The sequence below is a fragment of the Ursus arctos genome, unplaced genomic scaffold, assembly GCF_023065955.2.
Source record: "Ursus arctos isolate Adak ecotype North America unplaced genomic scaffold, UrsArc2.0 scaffold_1, whole genome shotgun sequence".
Lineage (NCBI taxonomy): Eukaryota > Metazoa > Chordata > Mammalia > Carnivora > Ursidae > Ursus > Ursus arctos.
In genome coordinates this window covers 53,984,924-54,006,817 of record NW_026622763.1, presented here as the reverse complement: position 1 = coordinate 54,006,817, position 21,894 = coordinate 53,984,924, and the positions used below count along the sequence as shown (strand labels likewise).

General features: G+C 41.5%; 1 protein-coding gene across 10 annotated transcripts in view; it reads left to right on the top strand.

The window, feature by feature from the left end:
- Positions 1-21,894, top strand: part of CHN1 (chimerin 1) — a 221,635-nt gene that overhangs the window by 21,680 nt on the left and 178,061 nt on the right. For 4 of the 10 annotated variants that reach the window (XM_057318752.1, XM_057318747.1, XM_057318751.1 and 1 more), the window contains one exon: positions 2,941-3,136. In XM_057318752.1, the coding sequence (XP_057174735.1) occupies positions 3,118-3,136 (19 nt within the window). In that variant the 5' untranslated portion in view covers positions 2,941-3,117. Of the gene's footprint in view, positions 1-2,524; positions 2,810-2,940; positions 3,137-21,894 lie in introns of those variants that run through there. The other 6 variants (XM_057318755.1, XM_057318756.1, XM_057318753.1 and 3 more) reach the window with 5 other exon arrangements.

Genomic DNA, 21,894 nt, shown 5'->3' with positions numbered 1-21,894 from the left:
TGAGCTGTATTGTTTCAAATAGTATCTTAAAAACCTCTCTTGGGAGTGTGTGTGTGTGTGTGTGTGTGTGTGTGTGTGTGTGTGTGTGTTGGGTGTGGCAGTGCCCAGACTTGTATAGGAAAGAGGAAGGGGAGGAAGAATGTCCCCACCTGAGCCTAAGCTGGGTCTATCACTAAGATTCAGCTGTGTGCAACCACATTTAGTGGGTGCAAAGCTGGTCCGGTAATCAAAGCGTGGCTGTATAATGGGAGTTGTGAGTCTGACCACAGGATTGTTAATTTCCCTCTGATGCACCCCAGGATAAGCCCCCAGGGGGCAGTGAGAATTACCAGCAAACTGAGCTATACCAGCAAAATACTGATGCTCTGGTACTTCTCTAAGAGAGTTTAACAAAGAGAAGAGAAAAGCACCTTTTCTCTCAACCTGATTGGATGCATAGTTCTGAGTTAAAGAGCATGTGAATAAAGACCCTTTGAGACAAAATTCAACTTCCCAAACTGCAAGAAGACCGAAACATGCAAAATGACTGAGGACAAAATACTCCCCTTGCCACTCTGCTTCTAATACTAAACAGCTTTTTCTTTTTAAATTCAAACCATGTATCCACTACATTGGTGGGGGATGGAGAGTGGGGGAGGTGGTCAGAGAGAACACCAGATGCCTCAGATTTTCCTATTAGTTCTGCCACTAAAAGGTGTACACATTTGGGGAAATCTTTTGACCACTGGGCCCTCAATTTCCTTATCTTTAAATTAGGGGAGTTTGGTACCTTCCTGTTCAAAATTCCATGCTTCCATGTGAAAAGTAAAAAATTTTAATTCCAGAGGCAAAACTTTGGAGATTACAAAGGATATCTGGGTCCCTGAATAGGCCATAATCCCCCTGAAATTGTGGGAAACAATATTGGTGAGTATATATATGTACATAAGCATTTTCCAGGAAGAGGGACAGTATTTTCCTCAGAGCCTGAAAGGGAAATTAAGTTCCAAAACAGGTTGAAGATCACTGGTTGAGGCAGCAAATGCTGTCTTTAGTTTCTGATTTATCCGATTGCAGAGCAGATCAGCAGCAATCTTTACATGATTATAAAATCTGTCCCACAAAGCCTTTTGGAGTATCTCATTTATCTTCATGAGCCATGTGTTTGTAATTTTTCATGAGCAGAAAGGCTGTTCAAAATCAAGAGTCCTTTTCATTAAAGATTTAAAATTGTGGGGGGATTTCAAGATTTATTTTGATATTAGTAGCTAAAGGAGAATCATTTTAGTACATTGGAAAATTTCAGGCATCCAGCATCTTACACATTTGCCTGTTCATGTTGAATTTATTGTACTATTTCTTTTCTCTTGAGTTAACTGACATGAAACAAAAGGCTTGGCTCCTCCTTCCAACTGGCTTTTCTTTTTCTTCTGATGTTAGAGTCTGTTGTGAAATGATGATGAATTAACCGTGGTTGTATTTGTCGTAGTAATTTTTCATTTTTGTAATGATTTGATCCTCAAGATACATTAAGTAGAAGATCTTTATATAATATTCTAAAAAGAATTAGTTGAAAATTAGAAGCAGAAAATGACATTAGGGAATGTGAGGAACTGTAAGCGGAAAGATGCACGTAGGAAGACATGAGAACCAAAGAGAAAATCTACATGATTAGATGTTGCAACAGTATCCAATCCCTAAGAGAAAGAAGAAAAGGGTTTTTTTTTTTTTTTTTTTTTTTTTTTTTTTACGCAGGGAACAAACATAGCAACTAGAGAATACCGAATTTTTGAATACATTAAATGAAAACGACACAAAAACATCATAACCGAGCTTTTCAAGAACATCTTTTGGCTGATAATCTCAAGGCGTTATATAGCTTTCCGTTAATTAAGGCAAAGACAGAGGCGAGCAGAGACCATCACAGAAAGAAGGATGTGTTGCCAGTGATTATCAGATAAATGCAAAAAGCTCAGGGGAACAATGTTTTGTGGTACAGGAGAAGTGCCAATCAGTGAGAAACGTTGATTTTCCTGAGACAGTATCAAAGAGGTGTGTAAAGTAAAAGTAAGAGAATTAGGTTTAAGCATGGGCCTTGTATCCAATTATTTCAGGTAATCCCTGCTGCTTTTTAAACGACTCCTGATTGCTCAGATATGACAATCTGATCAGTACTCCCAGTGGCTCCCAAGTCCAAGTAGAAAGGAAGGCAACAGTCAGGGTCTCCGTTGGACTCCAGGCTCCCTTCTCGAGTTCGGTAGCTTCAGGTCACCGGCTCCACACTCTCCGTTAACCCCGAGGGCGCCGGGCGGGAGGTTTATCCTCAAACGAACCCGATCCCCGGATGACCCTGCTTGGGGACTTGGATTCATGCAGCATCCTCCTGTGACTCTCCCTCTTTCGAGTAACAGCTCAGTTTTTCTCCTCTCCGCGCCTCCTCAAATCCCATTCAAGAAAAATCCCAGGGATTTCAGCTAAAACGCACACCAACCCCGCCCCCGCCGGGCTCCGGGAGGCCGCCTCCCGGGCAGCTGGGGCGGCTCCTCCCGGCCCGGGGCAGGAGGGGCGCGCGCCCCCGGCCCCCGCGCGCGCCCGTTGCTATGGGAACGCACGGGGTTCGGCCGCCCGAGGCTGAGGCACGAGGAGGCGCAGGGGCAGATCCAGTGGGAGACGCTATCGCAAGATGGCGTCTGCGAGGCCGCGGGATGCGGAGTGAGCGCGCCCCGCCGGGGGCCCCGCGAGGCTGCTCCTCTCCCCGCCGCCGCCGCTGCCACCGCGGCGCCGCCTCTCCGGCTGCCATTGCGCCGCGGCCAAGCCTCCCGCTTCGCAGGTACGGCCGCCGGCGCGCGCGCTCCGCGTAGTGCACAGATGGCAGCGACAAGTGCGGGCTCGCCTAGGGCTAGCGGGTCTCCCCCGTGCGGGTGCGCCTGACAATAACGCATAAATAACTTTTTCTTGCAGCGGCCCCCTGCGCCCCGGCCTGCAGCCTCCCCGCGCTCCCGCGCCCCACCACGCCCCTCCGACTCCCGGCTTCCTCCGAGGTGTGAGCGCTACGGGCCGATGCGGTGATCTGTGGCCGGCCCGGGAGGAGCGCGTGGACCGGCGGGCGGCGGCGAGCGGTTGTCGAGCGCCTTTACAATGGCCCTGACCCTGTTTGGTAAGTACAGCCCTTTGCCCGCGCCCCTGCAGGTGGGCCGCGCCCCGGGGGCGGGGGCCCGGGACGCCCGGGGAGGGGACGCCGCGCGCGGTGTAGGGCGCGGGCCGGAGCCGGGGAGCTGGGGTGCCCGGGGCGCCGGGCTTGCTCCCTCGCGCCTCTCCCATTGTTTCCTCTCCAGGCAGGGCCGATGGGCGTGTGCTCCCTGGCCAATTCTGGGCTGGGAGGCTGGGAGGTCCTGGGTGTTTTGTAAACGGAGGATTCTTCAAGATGCCAACTTGGGAGCGAAGTTAGCTGGTTGTTTCCAAACCTACGTTTCTCAAGTCAGTAAATAAAGATCCTGGAAAGTTTATTTATTTTGAACAAAATGTCTGTGCATCCCAGCCTCCCCGGAATTGCCAAATGCATGTGTTGAGTCTTGTTGGATTTGGGGGCGGATTTTTTGGAGACGCTGTATTTCGTTGGAAACAAGAATAAGTAGTGAACTGAATATTTGTTAAAATGGAAAATGTTTGCTCTAACAAATACGAGAGCAGACAGAAGAAAGTTGGTTCCTGGAAGATAAGTGATCTCAGGAGAATAGCTTTGAGTATTTTAGGAAATAAATGTTATTTCTGTGATGTAATTACTGCAACACTATTGTTTCAGTGGTGAAGACTTCAAGGTGTTTTGTTTTGTTTTGTTTTGTTTTCCCCTGGAGGCTGTAATGACAATGGGTTGGGAAGAAGGGCTGAGAAGATACATTGTTTCCTATTCCCGAAGCAGACTATGGTACACATGTACCTCACTTTAAGAAAACTCAGTATGTGAAAATTTAGATGTTCAAAGTAGTACGGTATATACTGATATGAAACTGATAGCTACAAAGACGGTCTTAGTAAGTTACTCACTATATCAAGTTTCCAGCTACGTTTTAATTGCTTCATTTGATCAAGTTATAGGCATCACATACCACAAGTGCTTTTTCATATAAATTAGAGTGAATTAATCTGCTAGAATCAAAGAGTTACATTTATTTAATCATCTTATTTTATCAATTAAATTCAGATACAGGGAGGTTATTTTTCAAGGTCACATGGCCCTTTTGTGGCAAAACTGAGCCTAGAACACAATTTGCCAGTCTGCAGTCTGGGGTATGTTTACTTTGCCAGAATACCCACAGTACCAGAAAGGACATTTCTTATTTGGTGTTGGTTCTCCCTAGGTGCTTTAACAAATGTTTCTTCTTTCTTTGAAAGAAATAGAAATCTCACTATTGTTTTTCAGTACATTGTGTCTAATCTGCATCATTTAGTAGAGCATTTTTTCTTAACTGTGGATTTTTTTTTTGTACAAAAGTTAAAAATAGTGGAAGAGTTAGTCGGTATTTTCTTTTGAAGAAGCATTTCTCTTATACTGTAGTAGCTCATACATGGTAGTAATGTTTCCACAGACAAATTTCCCCTTAAACTAGTTTTTTTTTTTTTAAACTAAATTCATTTTCCTTTCTACAGAGAGAGTATGTATTTCCAGGTTTGTTTTCAAAAGTAAGGTTTACGAATCAGCCGCTTTTCGAATACTGACATTCTCCATGAATAAACTATAGGTAAATTGGAGAGAAGTGGAGTAATGGATAAGGTACTTTTAATCAGATTCCTAAATTATTAAATCTTTACTGAAATAGAGGTGAGGAAAGGAAGGGCACGTATTTGACCTCTAGAAGAAGATAAAAGAAACCACTCCCACCCCACAGAGTGAATAAAGTGTCTTTAAAATTTTAAAGTCAACTTGTGGGAAAATAGAATTTAATTTATAAAGTCCAATTTGTTTACAGTTTTTAAGAATATTTCCCTGTTGTAAAGGAAAGTACACCTGTGTGCAGAGGCTATTTTTCAGTAAGGATAAAGCAGTAGGTGTCGTTGAACACCACTTATCAGGCCTCTCTGTTTAAAATGTAGATTCCTTTGCCCCTAGATCCGCAGAATCTGCATTTCTAGGAGAAGGGGATTTTAAAGGGACTCCCCTGTGATTCTGTTATCTTCAAGTTTGAGAACCATTGTATTAAAGATAAATATGAAATTGCTCAAATTTGCCGAATTCAGAATGGCCTTCGTATATATTAAGAGCAGTCCCCAACGGTTAGAAGAAATGGATTTTATTTTAGATATAACAGTTGACCCATCAACAACATGAGGATTAAGGGTGCTGATCCCCCATGCAGTCCAAAATCTGAGTGTTAACTTTTCACTCCCCAAAAACCTAACTAGTAGTCTGCTGTTGATCAGAAGCCTTACTGATAATATAAACAGTTGATTGCCACGTATTTTTTTATGTTATATGTATTATATGCTGTATTCTTACAGTAAAGTAAGGTAGTGAAAAGAAAATGTTAAAGTCATAAGAGAAAATACATTTATAAGTACTGTATTGGTTTTATCGAGAAAAATCCACATATAAGTAGACCCATGCAATTCAAATCTGTTTTTTGAGAGTCAACTATACTACTTTATTTGTTTATTAATTATTTGGGAGAGTGCATGTGCATGAGGGGGGTATGGGGGAGGGGCAGAGGGAGAGAGAGAATCTCAAGCAGTTTCTCTGCTGAGCGTGGAGCCCCACATGGGACTCCATCTCACGACCCTGAGATCATGACTTGAGCTGAAATCAAAAGTCAAATACTTAACTGACTGAGCCAGCCAGGCACCCCAACTGTACTACTTTTTTAACTAGCTTAGTCAGAAGTACCTCATACCCATTTATATTTCCTCTAATAACCAACTGAGAGCAGAGGAGCAATGAGATCTTAAAGTTCTGTGAGATGGTAGTGAAGAGAAAATAGGAACAAGAAACTGGACAGACCTAACTAAACTGTCATCAAAGTCAGAGCTCAATGGAGTTTCTACCAAAGTCTTCCCCAAGCAACCATTGCCAAGACCCTACCTTGTAGATCATGGGTGTGTTAGTTAGTAAGGCTAGTGTCTTAAGTCTGCTTAAACTCCTGTAGTGAAATACCATAAACTGAGTGGCTTACACAACAAACGTCTATTTCCTGAAGTTTTGGAGGCTGGGAATTCTAAAACCAGGGAGCCAGCAGATTCACTTCCTGATGAGGGCCCTCTTTCTGGATTGCTGACATCCATCTTCTGGCTGTGTCCTCCTGTGGTGGAGAGAGGGAAAGCAAGGACTTTGGTCTCTTCTACAGGTATTAATCTCATCATGAGAACCGAAGATATCATCTAACCTAATTTCCCCCCAAAGGCCTTATCTCCATAGATACCATCTCATTGGGAGTCAGGACTTCAACATAGGAATTTATTGGACGACACAGTTCAGTGCATAGAAGCCAGCAGTAGTGTGTAGGATTTTTTTTTTTTTAATTTATTTTATTTTATTTAGAGAGCACACAAGTGTGGGTAGGGGGAGATAGGAGCAGGGAGAGAATCCTAAGCAGGCTCCGTGCACAGCGCGGAGCCCGACTGGGGCTTGATCTCATGACCCCTGAGATCATGACCAGAGCCACAATCAAGAGGTGGGCGCTCAACAGCCCCCAGACACCCCTACATTGTTGTTGTTGTTGTTTTTCTTTATGTTTTACGCTTCCATCCAGGTTTTGTTTTGTAAAGAATGTTATTTTTATAGGTTGTTAGTGAAAGTTAGCTTCATTTTAAAAAAATGAGAGCCTCCATAATTAGCCAATACTATTTTACATTGGTATACTTTTAACTTTTTTTCACCTAAGTACAATGTAACAACTCAAAATACTTGTCAAATTAAGCTGAAGAGTGAAAACTCTCTTATCTTTTGTCTTCACTATTAATCACCTCTGCTGCTTAAAAAGATATTTTTAATGCAAATTTCTGTTTTAACTGTGTTAGAAGAACTAGACCCCAGTCCTTCTTGATTTTACAGTCCCATTTGGGAGTTGAAAATGTGCATTTTTGAAGGACTTTGCCAGCATTTTTCTCCACCTTGTAGATGAATACACCTCTCAATCATCTGCATCAATACAAATAATGTTTAAATCCTCAAATCCTAAAAGTTATCCAAATGTAATTCATACTCTGCTCGCTCACCTTGCTCGTCTGTTCATACATCTATAGCAGTGTGCAAGAGACGTGGTCCCTGTCTTAGAGCTCACATTCCAGAACTATAGTGTGTGTACCTAATTACTTATTCCAGTCGGATTTGTTAGGACTTCCCTGACAGAGAAGCACATGTTCTCTAATAATTGCTGGGCTAGAAGGAAAGTCTCAGGTCATCTAATATAGGACTTTTTAGCTGGTGTACCTAACAAAACACCCTGACTGGCCACACAGATAAAACCCTATTTGACAGAGCTGGGTGAAAAAGCACCCTGCCAGGTTATCCTTCGGCAGGAATGTCTGTCATTTACAGCTAAATGGGGCTGTGGTTTACAGCTCAGACAAATGTGGAGACTGGGAACTCTGTTACAATCCAGCTGGGCTGGCTGAACGCTGAATAACTCTCTTCTCTTTCTGGGTAGAACTAGCTCTGGCATGACCCCCTCTCCCTTTTTTTCCTTTTTCCTTTCATTACCAGTCACTGTCATCACCGCCATTGATCTGTGATCTAATACCTAGGATTTCACTGTAATTTCTAACCTTCTTTCTGTAGACACTTGTACTGCCATGGAAACCTTTTCATTAGCCGCCTGACGCACCTGCCTGTGGGGATCTTCATAGAGATCCTTTGGAGCAGTTAAATGGTAACGGTGCGTTCTTTGTGATGTAGTTAGGAAAAATTCTGATTTCCTATGACTGTCTTGACATTAAAATTTGTTGTTGTTGTTGTTGTTTTCTTTTTCTTTTTTAAAGTAACCTCTGCACCCAACACGGGGCTTGAACTCACAACTTCAAGATCAAGAGTTGCGTGCTCTACCGACTGAGCCAGCCAGGTGTCCCTAAAATTTGTTTTTAAAAAAGACAAATCAACTGCATTTTCAGTATGATTTATTTGACCAAAAGCCAATTTTATAGGAAACTCCACTTGAATACAGTCTCTGCTCACATTTTTAGTTTTCAGATGTTGCTCATCACAGAATACGAGAGGGACTCACCTAAGCAGGGCGTGGTCCAGTGGTGAGAGCCCAGCTACTTTTCTGAGAATGTTTCATCTTTTCAGCTGTCATTAAAATCACCATCCTAATTTAAATACTTGTGCATATTCTCTTACAGGTATCAAAAACTTAATATATCAGGGGCGCCTGGGTGGCGCAGTGGTTAAGCGTCTGCCTTCGGCTCAGGGCGTGATCCCAGCGTTCTGGGATCAAGCCCCACATCAGGCTCCTCCGCTGGGAGCCTGCTTCTTCCTCTCCCACTCCCCCTGCTTGTGTTCCCTCTCTCGCTGGCTGTCTCTATCTCTGTCGAATAAATAAATAAAATCTTAAAAAAAAAAAAGAAAAAGTAACAATCCTATTAGCAGCCTAATCTTTGAAGATAGATATGTTTAATTATAAAAATTTGACACATTTGTTAATAAGTTTCAATTTCTTTTTATCTGTACTTGTCTACCTTTTAAAAAAAATCAGTCTTCATAAGAAGACTTTTAGACTTTTTTTTAAAAAGATTTTAAAACTTTATTCATTTGAAAGAGTGAGACACACACACGCACACACACATACACACACGGAGAGGATGAGTGGGGGTGGCACAGAGGGAGAGGGGGAGAGGAAACAGACTCCCTGCTGAGTGGAGAGCTGGCCCTAGGGACTTGATACTAGGACCCCGAGGTCATAACCTGAGCCAAAGTCAGACGCTTAACCGACTGAGCCACATGGCGCCCCTAGACATTTTTTCTTAATTGTTAATTGTTTTTCTCCATGAAACTTGAATAACAGAGGTATCCTGTCTATCTGTTTACACACTGTGTGTGTATCTGCTTTATGCACAAAAGGTGTAAATTTTTTGACCCCCATAAGCTAATTTTTGCTCCCTTGAAGGCAATATTATCTTCATTGAGAATACATGTTTTAGACTAATCTAAAACAATCATAAGAGAAATAGGCAGAAAAATACTGTTTGGTCATGCTTTGTATGTCATATAATAATAGTTTTGAAGTAATGACAGTAGAAGTTATGCATTTTTCATCAGATTGGATTAACAGTTTACTGTCATCTCGAGCGGCCATAACAGGGATTTCCTTGCCAGGCTGGGGTTTGTGTAGCTTTTCTCAAAGTCCCTCTAGTAGTAATAATATCCTTTGATATGGGTAATTGATGTTTTCTCTGTCTTATATAAAGTATTGGTAAAAGCACCTTTAAAACAACTTTATTATTTATCTGCGATATATAAACTGAATGAAGTCACTGAACTTTCTGTGCAAACCCAACTCAAGACAGGTCATTGAGCCCGGCCTTACCATTCGTAAGTCATTCTTACATAGAAAATGATTCCCATAAGCTTAAATTTCATGTATTAATATAATCCTACTAACCTTAAAACACAAAATAAGGAGGGGTGCCTGGGTGGCTTAGCTGTTAAGTGACTGACTCTTGATTTCAGCTCAGGTCACGATCTCAGAGTTGTGGGATCCGCCCTGCATCAGACTCCGTGCTGGGCGTGGATTTTGCTTAAGAGTCTCTCTAAAAAATAAAAATAAAAAAAAAAAAAAAGAAAGAAAGAAAAGAAAGAAAGAAAGAAAGAAAGAAAGAAAGACTAAGAAGCAGAATGGTGTGGCTGTATTCTACACCGAAAAGTGATACTGGAAAAAAATGTCTCATAAAGTTGTAAATATACTTTCTTAACTTGGCTCCTTATTTCTAAAATCCCTAATGAAGACTTTGTGAATATACTAAAAACCACTTCTTTGTATATGTTAAAGGCTGAATTTTATGGTGTGTGAATTCTATCTCAATCAAGCCGTTATTAATTTAAAAATCTCTTGGAGTGGGGATGACCAGATTGAATAGAAGAAAGTTTGACTTCACTTAAACTGTAAAAAACAGAAATTACTATTTTTAAAATAATGGTTTTATATCCAGGAACCTTTTAGAACTTTTCACATTTAGAAAGTTTTTTTTCCCTTTTATTCTCCAAGAAACAAAAAACAAAATTAATAAAGTGATAGCTTAAAAATGCCCGTGCCTGTTTTGAATAGTTGTTTTAAAATTTAGAAAAGTGAGCACTTCTTGGAAAGAATTAATGCAGACAGTTGAATTTGTGGGAGAAGGGAGATGAATCAGGCCCCGGTGTGGCCTGCTGCGTAGCAGCCTGGCAGGGGGCCACCTCATTGTGTCTCAACGAGCTGCACTGAAGATCGTCCTTTCCCTTTCACTCTGACTTTTTAACCTTTGGATTTCATTGCACCATGTCTATTTCATGGTGTAAAACAAGTAGAAGAAAAGATGTAGTCCAAGAAACGTATCTTTGCATGAATAGATTTTCTTGACATTTCAAAAACAGCTTTCCTTTTCTTTACACTGCTAATCTCTTTTTTTAAAAGATCTGTTTATTTATTAGAGAGAGAGAGAGAGCTGGTGCGTGTGCACGCTGGTGGGGAGGGGAGGGACGGAAGGAGAGGGAGAGAGAAACCCAAGATGACTCTGCACTGAGCACAGAGCTCACTGTGGGGCTCGAACTCAAATCCCTGAGATCAGGGCCTGAGTCCAGTAGGTAAGTGGTGTAGGTATCCATCTGAGCAATATGTAAATATCTGCCTGACTGAAGTATTTCCCCTGTAAACCTTCCATAGTGAATGAATTTAACGTATTATACTACAATTAAAGCATGGATTCTTAGCATGTTACCTATGAGGAATAACATGTTAGATATAGCTACTTATTTTCATATAGCAAGAGAGAATGATTTTAATTTATGGACTGAAGATCTTACAGTAGAGCAAGCATTTTGACTGAGGGAGCTGCACTGTAAGAGAAAACAAAGTGGCAGTTTTTACGTAGAGTGTGAGACATTACTAAGAAGGACCTGAAGGGGGCTGGTGTTATAAGAATAAGAACAGTGTAAAAGGCCAGGGCATTCGGGATTAGGGGCAGGAATGGGTGGTACCACAGAGTGAGAGAAGGAAGCAGGTACAGGAGGTGTACGAGTTCCTAATTTTTCTGAGGATAGCTCTGAGGCTTGGGATGGGCCGTCTTCTTTTGCGATTGCCATGTATGTCTTCGTTCCTGTCCTCAAGGAACTTACGTTTGCAGTAGAGGGAGACAGACAATAAAAAATGTATAGTGTGGGGCGCCTGGGTGGCTCAGTCGGTTAAGCATCTGACTCTTGGTTTCAGCTCAGGTCGTGATCTCAGGCTCCATGTTCAGCATGGGTCTGCTTGAGATTCTCTCTTTCCCTCTCCCTCTGACCGTCCCCCCGCACATGCATGCATGTGCACTCTCTCTTTTCCTCTCTTTCCAAACTAAATAAATCTTTTTAAAAAATGTATAGGGTGCCAGGTGGCTAGTACTATGAAGAAGTATAAAGCAAGGTGAGGAGATGGGGCTAGCTACGCGACAGTGTGGTCAGGGAAGGCCTTACAGTTAAGGTGGATTTTGAGCAGAGACTTGAATGACAAGAGGGAATGAGTCGTGTGAAGTGGGGCATCGCCTCAGGAAACAAGCTTGAGGGTGGGAATATGCTTGACAATTTTGAGGAACAGAAAGAAGGGCAACATGGCTGGACCGGAGTAAGCCAGGGGAGGGTGGGAGAGGAGACAGAGCGGTCCCTGGGGAATGGAGGAGTGTTGGGGTTACAGATTATGTAGGGCCTTATAGACAAACCATGGTAAGGATCAGATTTTACTCTGTGAGATGATGGGCTGGTAGAGGACACTTCCAGAGTGTGTAGTGTAGAGGAAAGGGCTCGGATTTTGGTGTAAAGGGGCTATGTTTAATCCTTTCTCTGCCAAGTGTCAGTTGTGTGTTCTAGTCTCATTTTCCTTATATATAAACAGGGGCTATTAATTTCCTTCTTCCATCTGTGCAGAAATAAATGAGATCTGGGGCGCCTGGGTGGCACAGCGGCTAAGCGTCTGCCTTCGGCTCAGGGTGTGATCCCGGCGTTATGGGATCGAGCCCCACATTGGGCTCCTCTGCTATGAGCCTTCTTCTTCCTCTCCCACTCCCCCTGCTTGTGTTCCCTCTCTTGCTGGCTGTCTCTATCTCTGTCAAAAAAAAAAAAAAAATCTAAAAAAAAAAAAGAAAGAAATGAGATCATGTGTGTTAGGTTCCTAATACAGTGGTGAAGATACATAGTAGCTAATATTGTCACTGATATTATTGTTATTGTTGATATTAACAAAGGTCCAAGATAGCAGTTGTTTTCTTTCTCTTTTCTTTTCTTTTCTTTCTTTCTTTCTTTCTTTTTTTTTTTTTAAAGATTTTATTTATTTGAGAGAGAGAGCAAGCCCGGTGAGGGGCAGAGGGAGAAGCAGTCTCCCTGCTGAGCGGGAGCCTAATGTGGGGCTTGATCCTGGGGCTCTGGGATCTGAAGGCAGATCCTTAACCGACTGAGCCACCCAGGCGCCCCAGCAGTTGCTTTCCTAAGTCTGTTGACCCACTTCAGAAAGAAGTTCTGCAATATTTCTGTTTATGTGTGTGGCTGAGTATGTGCCACGTGCCATTTTAGACTTGGTCTGAGAGTGCTCTGGTGGAGACCTAGTTCAGGGATATACGCTGAATACCACACAGCCTTCTAATAGTGCTGGACAGTTGATACTTCCTGTTGTACTCTGAAATGTGAAATACCCTGACTGATAAGCAATGCTTCTCCTTTGGGTGGTAATCCAGACGATAATCAGATCTAGCCCCTGCCCTCTTAGTGCTTAAAATATATCAAGGACTGGGGTGCCTGGGTGGCTCAGTCAGTTAAGTGTCTTCCTTCAGTTCAGGTCGTGATCCCAGGGTCCTGGGATCGAGCCCCGCATCAGGCTCCTTGCTCAGTGGGGAGCCTGCTTCTCCCTCTCCCTCTGCCCCCCATTCATGCTTGCTCTTTCTCTCTCTCAAATAAACAGATAAAATCTTTAAAAAGATATATGTCAAGGACTATAAGCTCACTGTTGGTATGTCATAGGTACTCAGTCCAGGTTTACTGAGTGAATAAGTGAATGAAAGAAGAGTAAGTATATAATGATGGACTTCATCTATATACTTATCCTGTGAACAACCTTGAATCAGTTTATTTATTTATTTAAAAAAAAAGATTTATTTATTTTTTAGAGGGAGAGGGAGAGTGAGAATCTCAGACATACTCCCTGCTAAGTGCAGAGCCTGATGCGGGGCTTGATCCATGACCCTGAGATCATGACCTAAGCCGAAATCAAGAGTTGGACACTTAAGTAACTGGGTCACCCAGGTGCCCCACCTTGAATCAGTTTAAACATTTGCTTTCGTTTATCTTTTTTCTTCCTTTATTATTTTGAATTATTCTTAATATGTTAGAGTCCATAATTGGAAATTTAAACCTGCCTCTTAGAATTTGGTTAGTCTAACAGTTTACTTTCCTACTCCTCCAGTGGGTCCCCATCACCATTAAGATTAAGTCCAAATTCTCTAGTTTGCATATGAGGCTTTTAGGATAGGACCCCTGCTTACCTGTCTGGCCTCATCTCTTACTGTCTCCTCAGAGGCTGCGCTTAAGCCTTACCGAACTACTTGAAGTTTCCAGAAGGGATGCACTCAGTGTGCCTTTGGCGCAGTCATTTCCCAAGCCCTTCTTTGCACTCACTCACCTCTACACATCTTGCAAAACTTAGCTTGAACAGTCTTTCTTCTAAGTGCTCTTCATTTGTGAGTTAAAGCTTTTCTACATCTCCTGTGCCCTGTACGTATCTCTGTCCTACCAGTTTTCATGTGGTGATACGGTGCTTAGTAGATGTACTCCCTGGTCTTCCGTGTTAGGTGAAGTTCCCTAATGTGAAAGCTGTGGATTTCTTGTTTGGATCCTTAACAACTGCCCCAGTGTCTGATGCAGCCCAGCTACTCGATAAATGCTTGAATGAATGTTGGATATTACAGTAGTCTGCTGTATTTCTTAAATTCGGGAGTTAATTTTAAGGCCTATATGATACACACCGTCTACCGTTCATTTCTTTGTTCATTTGTTAATTTAAAAAAAAATGCGGTAAATGTGCCGTTGTGTCATCCCTTGGTTCCATACTCTAATACGGATTTCCCAAGTGGAAGCTCACAGGGGCTTGAATAAAATGGAAATCTCTCTGGGAGCAGATTCTTTGAGGTTTAACTATAGCGTTACTAACCATCGGCAGATGTTTCTAAATTATTTGGCATAATTAGATAACAAATTCCACTTCATTAAACTATTGTTCCTTTTCATTTCAATAGTACAAAGGAATTGCACATAAATTAGCTTGGTTTGTTCACGTTTTACCCTCACGGTAGGGAACATAATCAAATTGAATAGGAATTCAGTATGAAAATGGCTAACTTAACCTTTTAGAGGTCTGAAAATGAAAACATATAATCTGTCTCCCATAATAATAAATCTGGGTGCTACATAAGCATTCCTACTAGTTGTCATATGTGTATTAGAAGAGTAGATACAAACAACAGTTCACACATTCATGTTTTTAAATGGATAAAAGAAGATTTTTATTTGTTATTTATTAACACCTCTCATTGTTCCAGAAAGAAATGAGGTGGTTTATAAAAAAGTATAACGCAAGAGGACTGAAAACAATGAGCATAGGAGTTTGTTTTTCTCTGTCTTGTCTCCTTTGGTTCCTCCTCTGCCCTGGATCGGCTCCCTTACGGCACAGCCGTGCTTTCCTAGTCCCTGTGAGAAAGCCTTTCCCCAACTTGGGGACCCTCTGAAGTACCAGTGAGCTAGTAGAGCTCCACCCCTAGCAGGGGGTTGTGGGGAGAGCGTCCCGTATGCCCCACGGCCTCTGCCTGCATGGCTGCTTCCTCCTTAACCCTGTCTACACCATCACTTCACCGCCAGTGTTTGACCGCAGTAGTTCGGCGTTTGGGAATGTCATTCAGCACTAGTGGAAAGAAAGGTGGGCAACTCTGAAGGAAAAAAATTCTGACACTTGTTGAAAGAACAAGGAAGACTTTTTGCTCAGGACGATCGTGGTAGGTGTCAAGAGATGGGGCCTAGCCCTGAATCTGCGAACGGGGGAGGATTTATAGCCAAGGAGCAGGTTGCAGGGGCGTCCGGGGATGGAAGATGGCTGTGAGGAGACAAGGGAGGGGGAATTCTTGCTAAACTGACCCAACAGGATTGTTGGTGAGGGCAGGCCAAGGTGATGAGATACCAGGGTTCGGGGGTGAGGAATTTGATCAGGTATCAAAGGTAGGAGGATTCTCTCTCACTGACTTAGCAGACTTCCTGCTCAGATGGCTTTGCAGGCCTGGTGGGGCCGGGGGACAAGGCGGAGGCTAGTCGAGAAGAGGGCTTGGAGGAGCCTGACTCAGGTTTGGCCAAGGAGAGAGAGCCTCCTGTCACAGCCACCCCCTCGTGTTCGGCTTCTGTTCGGCCAGAAGTGCTTTTCTCAGTGAGTAGCCAGTAATCAGTGGCTTGCCCTCAGTCCTCCTATTTGATCTCTCTGCACTCTTTGCTATTTTTGACTGCCTCTTTCTTCTTGAAACTTTTTTCTCTTGTCTTTCAAGACACTGTGTTCTCCTGCTACTCCTTTCCTTCCCTCCCACTGTTCCTCGGTTTCCTCTGTTTGCTGCCTGAAATGTCTGCTTTTCAGGAATGGGCCTCCATTTCTCACTAGGCAGTCCCGAGGCTTCGACAGCGCGCACAATGTGGGTGATTCCTAAGTCTCTGTCTCCAGCCCTGGCGCCCCCCCCATCTCCAGCAGGATTTCTTGTGCTCTCCAGACGGCACATTCCCAGCACCAGATCCTTAGCCTGCCTTCTTCCATCCTCCCTCCCTCGCCTCTGTACCCAGTCAGCCGCCAGCTCGTGCCCATTCTGCTTTGCTCCAGCTCCCATGTCTGTTCCCTCGTCTGCATGTCCAGCGCCCGCTCAGCCCTTCCTTCGGGACTGCAGTCGGTACCCCGCCCCCGGCCACCCCTTCCACAGGAATCCCTGGTCTTCTATCTGCAAATCTCCGGTGACAGTTGCCAATGTGTTCCTTTCACAGTAGTTATGTATCCTTATATCTTTCTAGGCCGATGGTGTCTGTAAGGTGAGATTCGTTCGTTCGTTCTTTGTGCTCCCAGTGCTTAGCACAGGCTTCACAGGTAGCAGGTGCTCAGAAGATATATGAGTGAATAAAATCGTTCTTAAACCATGGTACTTCTGTAGTTTTTTAATTTTTTAGAAGATTTTAAGTAATCTCTATACCCAACATAGGGCTTGAACTTACAACCCAGACGGAGATCAAGAATCACATGTTCTACTGACTGAGCCAGCCAGGCGCCCCGGTATCTCTGTAGTTTAACAATTTCCAGGGTGGAAACATAGAGCACTCATTAATTTTTCCTATAACTTTACAGTGTGTTAATCAAGTTAGCCGTAGTAAACGTATGTCAGAATTCTCTTATATTGTTTTTGTTGTCTAATTTTCCTCAGTCTTTAAAGGGAGAAATACACATATATTCCTACAATATTACTGCATATCAAGGGCAGGACATATCATTTACTCAGGGATTGGTTGCTTTTGTCAGCTTAACTTTTTTGAAGTTTTTGGTGAAATTCTTGTTGAATTTATACTGCTTTATAATCTGTAAAAAAAAAAAAAATCTCTTCATCCTTCTAACTTTCAAAGCAGAGGAGAAGGAACACTAAACAGGATCTGCAAGCACAGGGCCTGTTAATCCAGGTTCATTGGTTGGTCCTTTTAATGTTGCTGGGTGTCCAGTATTCAACTGGAAACCGAAACCTTCTGGACAGATCAGACTAAATGTAAGCGGAATGTTGGGTACTTCTGGTTTGGTAGCTGTTCTCTGTTCTTTTGGATCTTTTCAGGCTATTAGCAGGGAAGTGGTGAAGGGATGCCCTTCTTTGTTTCAGCCTCCCTTTTAGGCCTTGATGGGTTGGCCAGGTTCATAGGACGTTTGGATATTAGTCCCCTGTTTAAAAAATGGCTCATTATGTGTCTTTAAAGTTGCTGAATAGAAGGCACAAAGCGATGGACTAAAAAGCTTATGCTAGTGATTGTTTTTCAGAATGTGCTGAAACCCAAAAAGAAAGATGAAGTCAGTGGTTTATGGGACATTTCACGTATTGCTAATAATATTTTATTTAATTGTGGAAAAAAAAGTTGGTGAAATTGACTTTGCCACTCCTATAAGTTGTTTTTGGGGATACAGCCTATTTAAGTCTTTGGATGGCATTTGTGAATATTCTTAGGTTTGGATGTTGTCAGGAGGCTTATTATATATGTGTGCAAGATATATGGTTAAACTTAAGAGCCGCAAAAATAATTGAGGTTTTTGTTTTTTTTTTTTTTTTAATCCATCACAACATTTAGAAGTTGTCTGGACACTTTCAGTTATTTTCCTTGAATGAAAAATGATTGTCAGCTTGTTTGTTCACTCTTTTAGTTGAAATTAAAAGGATAAGTTATTTCAAAAGAACAAGAAAAAGGAACAAGAAGGATTAATAATACAGTAATAGAAAGAAGGAAACAGACATCACTATACAGTAGAGAGACTTGCAGAATACTTAGAGGCCTGTCATCCTGAATTTTTCAGACAGATGGCTCTGCAGTTCTCTGGAGGGACCCAAGCCTCTTTGTTGTGCCCCCCTGTCCCCTGCTGTTCTCGGTCTCTCCAGGCAGAGGAGCTCTTGCTCTCTCTCTTTTACTGTATCTCTATTCGCACCCGCCCTCCCCTCCCCGCCATGGGACACACAGGTCTCAGGACTTATTCCTTCGGGGTGAGACCTCATTCAGCTCAAGGCACCTTCTGATTTCGCTCTTTTTTTTTTTTTTTTTTTACACTGTTATTTTTATTTTTATTCAGTCTCGGGCAGGTATTGCCTTACAACATTTCTCATGGTGATCTGTTGCCCACGTTGGGAAGAATGTATACCAACCAATCCTAGGTTAGCATAAATACGCTCATGCATGTACACATGCAAATATAAATGCGTCTAGATGATTTTCATATACCATTTTCTTCTTAACTTTACACCAGTGATTAAAATGATAATTGTCAATAAGGTTTGAACTACTGGTTGATATTAAAAAGCAAATTCATACTCATTAACTATTATTTTAAAATATATTTCTTTTTTTTTTAATGATTTTTTATTATATTATGTTAGTCACCATACAGTACATCCCCGGTTTCCGATGTAAGGCTCGATGATTCATTAGTTGTGTATAACACCCAGTGCACCATGCAATACGTGCCCTCCTTACTACCCATCACCAGTCTATCCCATTCCCCCACCCCCTCCCCCTGATTTCACTCTTCTAATCAAAACTTTTTTCCTTTCATCTTGTTTTTCAAGTAGAATAATTGTTGTTAGGAAAACAGAAGCATTTGAAAATTGAAAAATAATTTTTAGAAATAATTTTGACTTAAAACTTGATGCACGTCTTAGTAGAAAACATCCAATATTTTAAGCTTATAATAAGCTGTTTCTGTTACCAAGGGAAGAAGGAAAATTAAGGTATGTTAAGTGTATTAATATTAGACAGTTTGCAAAAGAATGTTCCAAGGTGGTTTTTTCACTAGTAAAATTACATTTAAAATAAGTAGGCAGTTTTAATATGTTGCTTACTGTGTATTTTCAGCTGCTATAATTAGATGGCAAGGTATCATTTTTTAAAAGTTGACATATTTAAAATTTAAACAGAAGGCTTATGGAAATACAATTAAACTGCATTTAAGTAACAATTCCTAGATTAAGAGACTAAGAATTTATAGTACGTGAATTTCAGCTAAATTTTTTAATTGAGAAAATGCAGCAGCTTTTAATAATAAATACCATCAAGTAGAGCTTTTTAAAAACTTTGATTTTAAGGCAGACTTAGAAATGGTAATATGAACTGAAGTGAATGAAGTCTAAATTCTTTTTTTTTTTCTAAAAGATTTTATTTATTTATTCAACAGAGATAGAGACAGCCAGCGAGAGAGGGAACACAAGCAGGGGGAGTGGGAGAGGAAGAAGCAGGCTCATAGTGGAGGAGCCTGATGTGGGGCTCGATCCCATAACGCTGGGATCACGCCCTGAGCCGAAGGCAGATGCTTAACCGCTGTGCCACCCAGGCTCTCCTGAAGTCTAAATTCTTGTGTTCTATATTTCAAATCTATTTCCTTAGGTTTCATCTGTCTCAGACTTATCCTAATTACAAAAAATCTCAAATTTTTCCTAATTACCGAAAATACAAAAAAAACCCAAACTTGCCTGAACTGGTATATTTAATAGTGTATTTATTATTGCTTTACATACTTCCTCTTTTCTAAAGAACTCAAAGCAGAGAGGAAGTTTAATAAGCTTCACATTTTATTTTCCAGTGCCTTATTATAAAAAGATTCACATCCCCTGAGAAAGCCTCTATAGAAATATCATCTATGGTATTGTCACAAGGCAACTAAAAATATTATGGTGGTTATGTTGTAAATAATCATTTATAAAACTCAAATAAGAAAAAAATCATTAGCAACACTAACAAAATGGTATGCTCTGGGCTAATTTTATTAAAACAGATGTGGGAAGCCAAAGAAATTAAAAATGCTATGAAATCTTAAGTCAACCCAGATTTTACCAAAGTAATGTTCTCCCCTGTCTCCCCCAAGTATTTAGTCTTTTCCCTCCCTCCCATAAGGAAAACTGGAACCATAACGCAAATCTCCCTAGTTCTTCCCACCGGTAGTAGGCTTGGGTTTCCCTTTGCAAAGTAGAAAGCTCTCTCAAAGCTTTGCATCTCAGAATGACCTTAAAAAAAGATGAACACTCTACAGACCTCCAGGCATTGCTGCATCGTCAACCAATAGCAGAACTGAAATTAAGCACCTTTCACCAAGGAAACTAGGGGAGAGTCCTCAAGCAGATAGCTTTGCTCCATAGCATGGGCTTGGATGTCATTATGCCCCCCCCCCCAAAAAAAAAGAGTACCAGGAAAAAGAACCCTAAAGGAAGAATTAAGGAAGTCAGAAAGAAAAAAATGTAAACCAAGGCCCACAACTCAGATGCCTGCAGTGGGCTTAGGTAGCAGACAATAGGGAATATTGAGGAATTTCCTAATTTTAAATGTTGGTATTTACTTTGGGCCTTAAAAAAAAAACACTGTAAGGTGAAGAAAACACATCTTTGGGCTGGTGGTGAGGCAACCCCAGACTACTGGAAAATGATTTCTTCTTTAATAATGTATAAAATAATAAAATACATAGTATTTCTAAAATCTAAAGAGAATAATGTAAACATGAGTTTGGGGGCATTTCCTTTCCTATTTGTCTTTCATTTTTTTGGTTTGTTTTTGTTTTTTTCATGTACTATGAACCTTAACTCCTAACCTGATTTGTAAACTTTTGCTTACAAGGCACACGTACACGCATGCACGCACACACACACACACACACACACACAATTTACTAGTTCCAGTGAATTTCCGAATTCTTGCTTTTTTGATTTAGCTTTTATTAACAACAAAAGGCCTCTATTTTGCGAGGCATTGTTCTATGATTTCGCTACACTACAAAATCAGAAAACTCATTCTAACTTCTCCATTGCCTAGATGCTTTTTTAATTCCTTCAGTATATAGATTCTCAAATTTCATTATTGTGTAATATATCTCTTCAGCCTTAACTCCTGAGGGTGTTGTAAAGATAAAATGTGATGGTTTGGCTATAAATATATCAAGTGCTGTAGAAGAAAGCTCTTACCCAAATCCACAAATACACCTTATTACAGTTATTGGTATTTGGACCCTGGAAAACTAACCGTTAGTTAATACTTTGATTTAAATTAAATTAACATTTTGAATATAGAGAATATTGTATTGAATAAGTATAAAAATTTGCTTCTGCAACTGTATTGATGACTATAGTAAAAATATTTCCTAGGACGCCCAGGAGATGGCGCTTGCCAACCTATTTCCTCTGTTTTTCCTTAGCTTAAGGAAATTTGGCAGTAATTTAAGAAGGAACATCTGAATATTTATTTTAAATGTTAGAGTTTAGGTTTACTGAAAGCTTGACTCCTTAAAATTGATGAGCTTCAAATTAACATTAACAAAGGTGTTCATTTCTGTTACAGGAGTTAAGAGTCTTTGTTGAAGATTTTAAGGCTATTTTGAAAACACTGGGATCTGTGTAATACAAAGGACTGCCTTCATTCATTCCATTTTGCCTTTAAACACTTTTTTTTTAGAGATTTTATTTATTTGTTTGACAGAGGGAGAGGCAGCGAGAGAGGGAACACAAGCAGGGGGAGTGGGAGAGGGAGAAGTAGGCTTCCTGCTGAGCAGGGAGCCCCATGCGCGTCTCAATCTGAGAACCCTGGGATCATGACCTGAGCCCAAGGTAGACGCTTAATGACTGAGCCACCCAGGCGCCCCTTAAACACTTATTTTTAAAGAATATATATGATTGGGGTGCCTCGGCAGCACAGTTGCTAACAGGTCTACCCCCGTCTCTGGTCATGTTCCCAAGGTCCTGGGATTGAGCCCCTGCGCCCTGTCGGGCTCCCTGATCAGCGGGGAGCCTGCTTCTCCCTCTCCCCTGCCTCCACTGGTGCTCTTTTTCTCTCTCTGTCAAATAAATAAATAAAATATTTAAAAAAAGAATGTATATCATTTATGAGATGTAGTTTATATATGTAGCCCATAAACATTGAAAATATTGACATTTATAAGGACCTGGCCATTAGTAATTGTTCTAAAATAATTTTCTGTT